Raw genomic sequence first — 7,595 nt, 5'->3', positions numbered from 1 at the left:
GAGAACTCTGCTCATATTTTATGCATAATGATGCATTTAAAAGTTAAAGACCAAACGGATGTAAAGTTTACATTGCTGTTGCAGATGAAATAACACAGATAACATTAAATAAATATTTTTTTTACCAGGTTAAATGTTGAATATTAGTAACTCAAACCCCTTTTTCTAAGCCTCTCTACCTAACCGCCGGTCACGCACATCCGCAATGTTTTTAACGCGTTTTTATTCGTGTTTGTAGTTCTGGACAGAATCCTTCACCAAACCGCAATGGATTGTGAACAATATTAGCCATTAGAGTGTGCACGGATCCACACTTCAAAAATCGACCTGAAATAGTAGCGTTAGACCAGTGGTTCCCAAACCTGTCCTGGAGGACCCCCTGCCCTGCACATTTTGTATGTCTCCCTAATCAGACACACCCAATTTAGTTCTTGCAGTCTCTACTAACGAGCTGATGAGTGGAATCAGGTGTGTTAGATAAGGGAGACATACAAAAGGTGCAGGGCAGGGGGGCCTCCAGGACAGGTTTGGGAACCACTGCGTTAGACCATCCGGAGACTTGTGGCATACTCTTTTCAACATACTATGCTTTGGGACACACTTATTCTAATCTCACATACTATTTAGGACGGATAGTATGAACATTGAGACGCAAGGATAGCTCTGCTGCTTTCAGTCATGGAGTCGCTCTTTTAATGGCCATTGGCCTCTTCTCCGCGATTCACCGTTAACCACACAGTCCTTAATCAGCACAGCGTCTCCCCCTACTGTTCACTGAGATTACTACGCATCACCATTAAACATAATAACAGCAAACAATATTACACAAACACATTTAACACAACAAAATAATCAAACACATGGGGAAAAAAACTAATTATTCCTGTGACTACACATACAGGGTGTCACATATAACAGCCTGAGAGTTCATTCTTTCAAAACCATTCATTGTTTTTGTTGTCAGAAAAAAAATGTCACTGATTAAATTATACATTATTGCATTCGTTTTTATTCATTTCTAAAAGCATATTGCCCTTTTAATTCACTTCAGTGTAATTAGGTACAATAAATTTCAAATGTGTGTGCTAGTTTTGTGCTTCTGTACTTGTCCAAAAAAAGATAATTACAAGCAAATCATACACTGAGGTGTTATATGTGAATGTTTATAAAACATTACCTGCTGAAAAAGGCAGAAAAGCTTCTCTTTTCCGACACTGGCCATTTTCATTCAGGAAGTGTCCTGGGTTAAAGGTGTCTGGTGTCTCCCATTCATTTGGATCATGCAGGACTGAAGACAGGTTTGTTGAAACAGAGGTGCCCTAAAAAAGAAAGAATCAAAACTACTGATTTGTGCAGCAATCAACAATGACTAATAGTCTTTAGAATAGAATAGAACTCCTACCTTAGGAATGAAGAATCCTCCTAGTGTTGTGTCTTTAGCAGATTTTTTAGGGAATCCCAGCGGAACAACATCTCCAAATCTTTGAATCTCATGGATAACAGCCTCAGTGCTGTATATATATATATATATATATATATATTAATTTTTATCTCCAAATTAAAGAAAGTTTGCTGTCTCCCATTTGCGGACATTTGGAGATGGGTAGAAAAGCCTTGAGCTCAGAATCCAACAAGAATGTGTCCACCTTTTAAATGCTTTTAGGGCAGAAAAGGGTATGGTCTAAATGTCTGGAGAGTTCCATTTTCATGAATTTTATGAATAGAATAAAAAATGATTTGGAGATAAAAAATTAATATATATATACTTATACATGAACATAAACAATGTTTTTTTTTTTCTCAAACAGGACCTTTTTACCCCATGGTCACCTTAAACAGTGTTGTCTCAAATATCATCTCCTGCTTAATATTTGGACAACGCTTTGACTATCGTGATGAGTGGGACGTGATTTTTATAGACAACTACCTGACTGAGATGGAAAAGGTAACTAAAGTGGGATTTTATTTTAATATGTTTTTAAAATACAAATTTCTAGGCATTTGTTTAGCTACTGCCATTTGATCAACCTAATGCTGTTTTGATAAGAGAGTTTTTGCATATTTTTGTACTGATTCCCACTTTTGCAGAAAAATAGTGACCCTGAGGCTGGTTTTAACATTGAAGGATTAGTGGTGACTTGTCTAGACCTGATTGAGGCCGGGACAGAAACCACAACTACGACATTACACTGGGGTCTGCTTTTTATGATGAAGTTCCCAGAAATCCAAGGTAAGTATTGAGTTCCAAAGCAGGAATAATCATTTTTATTCTTTTGAAGCATAGGTTATATGTCATCTTTAAGTTAGCTTGGAAATGCATCAGGTCCAGGAGCTTTCCATGAATAAACTTATATAAAATACACACTATATAAGTAATATTATATTTCCCATTCAGAAAAGGTGCAGGCAGAGATAGACAGGGTTATTGGACAGTCACGTCAACCCTGTTTGGCTGACAGAGTTGATATGCCCTACACTGAGGCTGTTATCCATGAGATTCAAAGATTTGGAGATGTTGTTCCACTGGGATTCCCTAAAAAAGCTGTTAAAGACACAAAACTAGGGGAATACTTCATTCCTATATGAATTCTATTCTATTCTATTTAGGGAAGGGGTCCTGTCTAGAATAGTGAAGTTTTCATTCTCTCTTTATTAGGGGACCTCTATTACAGTAAACCTGTCTTCAGTCCTGCATGATCCAAACGAATGGGAAACCCCAAACACCTTTAACCCAGGATACTTCCTGAATGAAAATGGCCAGTTTCGGAAAAGAGATGCTTTCCTGCCATTTTCAGCAGGTAATGTGCAAACATACCATCTGATGACTTCTCAAAAAGTGATATGCCTGTGTTTAATCCTTTTTATTGACTTTGGGTGAGTAAATGATATTTGTCTGTGCCACATTATGATTTTAACTTCATCTGATGGCATCTGCTCACAGGTAAGCGACCGTGTTTGGGAGAGCAGCTGGCTCGTCAGGTGATCTTCCTCTTCTTCACCTCTCTGCTGCAGCAATTCACCGTCACCAAATATCCAGGAGAGGAACCCAGTTTGGAGGGAGAGATATGTGTGTGTCCTCACGTTAGAGGATACACATACATTATTATTACATATATCTGCTATGATAGAATATCTATTGTGTAAGTATTCATTCTTTATGTTACCGTTAAGTAGGCTACACGGTGGTGGTTTATCTTCAGTGTTTTAATACTAATACCTACAGTATTTGTTCTGATGTACAAATGTGTCATATATTACAACATGCATATCTAATGTATTAATAAAAGTTGTATACTGTGTATGATTTGCTGTGTTCTTTTCATGTTTATGTAAATAAATCACAACTGGGCAAACCATTTGTCACAATAAATATCTCTGTTTTCAAAATGCAGCATCATTGCAATAGTCATGCATGTTACTTAGGTTCAAGTTAATAATTCACCCTTGTACTCTGTAATGAGCTTGCAATTATTGTACAAATTAAAATGTACCAAAGTATATGAAAGCACAGAAAAAAAGTAAAAAGACGTGTTATTACGTGTTTGTAATAACTTGTTCTTATCTTCAAAATTTTACTTTTGATAAATGTGTTTCCATAGGGTTCTCTTCTCCACCTTAGTGGAATCCGGAGTGCCTTATGTAATATGTAATATCTCTGTACTCCTCCCCTCCAGTATTTACATTTCCCAGTTCTATACAAAATTTCTTATACCAATAAGCACCAGAGTTCCAATAAGACAAAGGGAACCTGTCATTTCCTCTGCCACCATGATCCTGCACTTGATCTATGACAGCTTTGATTTTAAAAGCTGGGTAATTTTTTTGTATTTCTGCTCCTTGTTGATATTATCAAAAACAAAAATCCTTCCAATTTCCCCCCAAGACCCTGGCCTCTGCCATTCCAACCCGATCTCATGAAAGTGCGTATAAATAGTACACAAAATAAAAATGAAAACTCGTGGTATTGATACGCAAAAATGGACTTTGGCGTGTATATTTGATGGGTAGGTTTAGGTGGCATACTATTTATACGCATTTTCATGAGACCGGGCTCGCCATTCCTGGGACCTATCTTCACTCAAATGGATTTTAGGACCATGGATAAGGTAGGAGCTAAATTCATATGGTTTTAATTTGCAGGTCTGTCACTTTACATCCATTTTAGAGATGATTTCAGATTATTGAGTGAATAAAGTAAAATAAATATTTTCATTTCAGTTGGCTGAAGTCTATGGGAAGGTGTTCAGCTTAAGAGTGGGCAGTGAGAAAATAGTAATCATATCCGGATATAAAATGGTAAAGGAGGCCCTCATTACTCAGAATGACAGTTTTGTTGAGCGTCCAAATGTCCATCTGTTTCACAAAGTTTTTAAGGGAACTTCCTATGCATCCGCCACAGGTAACCATTACTCAGTATCGTACCTTCATAATATGAATGAATGAAAGAATTTCAATAACTAAATGGGTACTATTAGAGAGAATAATAAACCTTAACTGTAAGAATAAAGGTACTTACCAATTCCCTTAAAAACTTTGTGAAATAGAGGGACATTTGGACGCTCAATAAAACTGTCAATATGAGTAATGAGAGCCTCCTTTACCATTTTATATCCAGAAACAATTATCATTTTCTCACTGCCCACTCTTAAGCTGAATATGGTCCCATAGACTTCAGCCAACTGAAATTCAAAATATTAACAGGTATACAGACAACCTGATAACATATCCACTGACTGTTTTTAATCAAGAAACAATACTGTCTAAAAAGAACATTAATTGGCGTGCAATTAAACAAATTATGCAAATTCCTCCTACCTTATTCACGGTCCTAAAATCTATCTCAGTGAAGACATTTCCCAGGAATGGTAGAGGCCAGGGTCCTGGGGGGAAACTGGAAGGATTCCTATATTTGATGATATCTACAAGAAGCAGTAAAACAAAACTTAAAATGATCCAGCTTTTAAAATCAAAGCTGTCATATCTGTAAGAATAAAGGTACTTACCAATTCCCTTAAAAACTTTGTGAAATAGAGGGACATTTGGACGCTCAATAAAACTGTCAATATGAGTAATGAGAGCCTCCTTTACCATTTTATATCCAGAAACAATTATCATTTTCTCACTGCCCACTCTTAAGCTGAATATGGTCCCATAGACTTCAGCCAACTGAAATTCAAAATATTAACAGGTATACAGACAACCTGATAACATATCCACTGACTGTTTTTAATCAAGAAACAATACTGTCTAAAAAGAACATTAATTGGCATGCAATTAAACAAATTATGCAAATTCCTCCTACCTTATTCACGGTCCTAAAATCTATCTCAGTGAAAACATTTCCCAGGAATGGTAGAGGCCAGGGTCCTGGGGGGAAACTGGAAGGATTCCTATATTTGATGATATCTACAAGAAGCAGTAAAACAAAACTTAAAATGATCCAGCTTTTAAAATCAAAGCTGTCATATATAAATTGAAGAATCATGGTGTTGAAGAAAATAGCACGTTCCCTTTGTCAAAGACTATTAAGTGATGGATTCTGCAGTTGGCAAATTTTTAAGCTAGACAGGGAAACAGGGTCGTCGTTCGGGGGATGCAACTGGCCCCGCCTTTCACTGCAGACCCCTCTCCACAATTAATGCTTGGGAGGCCCTCCTGAAAAATGTAAACATTGCAGGAAAGGCGTGGAGAAATATGGAGAAACAGACTCCTACTACTAACTATGTATAAATATTTTTAACACATACATTTGTCAAGAGAATCTTTAAGAACATGAGATAATATATTAACAACTTACCTTGGATTTCATATACTTGACAATCATTTCCTATTTCAAAACAGTGTTAAAGAGTGAATTTGATCAATTGTAAGCTCAGAACTGAAGTATCAGGTCATTCTCAGTAATCTGCAGTGTCTCTTGTGCCCAACTAGCCATTTAATTTAGTTTCTTTTAAATTCGTTATAAATAAATTAATCACTGATTAGTTGTGGTCTTTAGCAGGCTACATACAGTCATGGCCAAAAGTTTTGGCAGTGACATAAATTTTGTGTTTTGCAAAGTTTGCTGCTTAAACTGTTGTGGTGTTCATTCACATTGTTTCTATATTATTGTGTAGAGTGATCAGATGCACTTTAAATAATTGCTAAAAGCTTCATTGGCCAAAAAATTAACTTTTCACACACACACACACACACAAAAAAGATCACAGTTTTTTTATCCTGACACAAAATAACCAGCTAACATTAATTGACTAATCATATCAGCAGCACATTTGAAAGTGTGAATGAGTACTAGTCAGGTGAAATCACTATCATAATGGTATCAAAACGTCCTGCAAGAGCGACTACTTCCAACGATCCATGAGCAATTTGTTGATGATCCGTGCATTTTCCAGCATGATGGAGCACCATGTCACAAAGCAAGAGTGATAAAGAAGTGGCTCGAAGATCATTACACTGAAATTTTGGATCCGTGGTCAGGCAACTCCCCAGCTCTGAATCCCATAGAGCAGGGCTATTCAATTGGCCCAATCCGGCCCGCCAATCATCTTCATCCGGCCCGAGGGAAGAGTACACGCAGGTCGCACATACGCCTTGAATTGTTTTGCACTAATTAGTTTGTCCACAAGGTGGCATCACTGGCCGGGGCCGTTGTTTTACAGCCGAAAAAGAAAAGGAAGAGATGCAACAACAACAACCTGCTGGAGACCGCAACATCAATAGACGGCAGCGTTGACAAGCGCTTGTGTGAGGGGGTTATGAGATATCCACAACTCTAAGTTTAAACGAGTATAAAGACAGTGTTATGTCATAACATCTGGTGAGAAATAGCGCAGACACTGAACGAAGATGATTATCAGATGGACTACAGTTTGAAAGGCTGCGCGTTCAGCTGTTCGCATTCGTTGAGCCGCTTCAGTGCGCTAGTAGCTCTTCAACCGACAAAAACACACAATTATGCCAAAACTATAAAATACAATTTATTATAGTTTGTGAAGATTGTTTAAAGTTCACTTAATTAAAAGTTATATATTTTTAGAGCCTACTAAATGTTAAAAATATTATTCAAATTTCCCACTTTTATATCTGTAGCCTAATCAGCGAGGAGATCCCATTAAACATAAAACATTAGATAACACGCTTCAAAAAGATCCAAATCATTACAAGACTCACAAACCATTGATAACAGTAGCCAAAACAATCTACTTACGTTATCTACAGTTTCTTCAATCAGTCAGGTAAGACTAAGACAAGCAAATATCTCGGTTTGAAAAACAGCGCATGCTCATTTAAACAAACTTGAGTTCAGCGCGGTACGGTTTCTTCAGACAGGTAAGACAAGCAAATATCTCAGCTTGAAAAAGCGCACGCTCATTTTAACAAACTTGAGTTCAGCGTGGGTCGGATAGGCCTTTTTAACGGTCCGCGTGTCTAAGCACCCTACCATATCCCAGAATCACTTGCGCGCAGATGACGATGGTGTTTATATTCAAAGAACACTGCGGGTGAGTTCTGTGGGGGAATTCACATTGAAATGTAAGTATTGTGTTTTCATTTACTCATATAGCGGGTGAAAGAGTTAAAAGCCAGGCCTG

General features: G+C 37.3%; 2 protein-coding genes across 2 annotated transcripts in view; one reads left to right on the top strand and one right to left on the bottom strand.

Moving 5' to 3' along the window:
* LOC107737384 (cytochrome P450 2J2-like) overlaps nt 1-1,516 on the bottom strand; it is a gene marked incomplete at its 5' end in the record, with an annotated part of 9,867 nt that extends 8,351 nt beyond the window's left edge. Inside the window, 2 exons of the mRNA XM_016548870.1 lie at nt 1,178-1,319; nt 1,403-1,516. Of these exons, the coding sequence (XP_016404356.1) occupies nt 1,178-1,319; nt 1,403-1,516 (256 nt within the window). The remainder of the gene's footprint in view (nt 1-1,177; nt 1,320-1,402) is intronic.
* A 52-nt stretch (nt 1,517-1,568) lies between these two features.
* On the top strand, nt 1,569-6,580 carry LOC107737383 (cytochrome P450 2A11-like; the record flags this gene model as incomplete). Its single annotated transcript, XM_016548869.1, is given in 7 exon segments — nt 1,569-1,674; nt 1,809-1,945; nt 2,089-2,230; nt 2,396-2,581; nt 2,655-2,798; nt 2,942-3,021; nt 6,565-6,580. Coding segments are annotated over 7 exon segments (811 nt in total), but the record flags the coding sequence as incomplete, so codon positions are not given.
* Between the last annotated feature and the right edge of the window lie 1,015 nt (nt 6,581-7,595).

Source organism: Sinocyclocheilus rhinocerous, unplaced genomic scaffold, assembly GCF_001515625.1.
Source record: "Sinocyclocheilus rhinocerous isolate Xijiao unplaced genomic scaffold, SAMN03320098_v1.1 scaffold1035, whole genome shotgun sequence".
Classification (NCBI taxonomy): domain Eukaryota; kingdom Metazoa; phylum Chordata; class Actinopteri; order Cypriniformes; family Cyprinidae; genus Sinocyclocheilus; species Sinocyclocheilus rhinocerous.
This window is presented reverse-complemented; position numbering and strand designations above follow the sequence as displayed.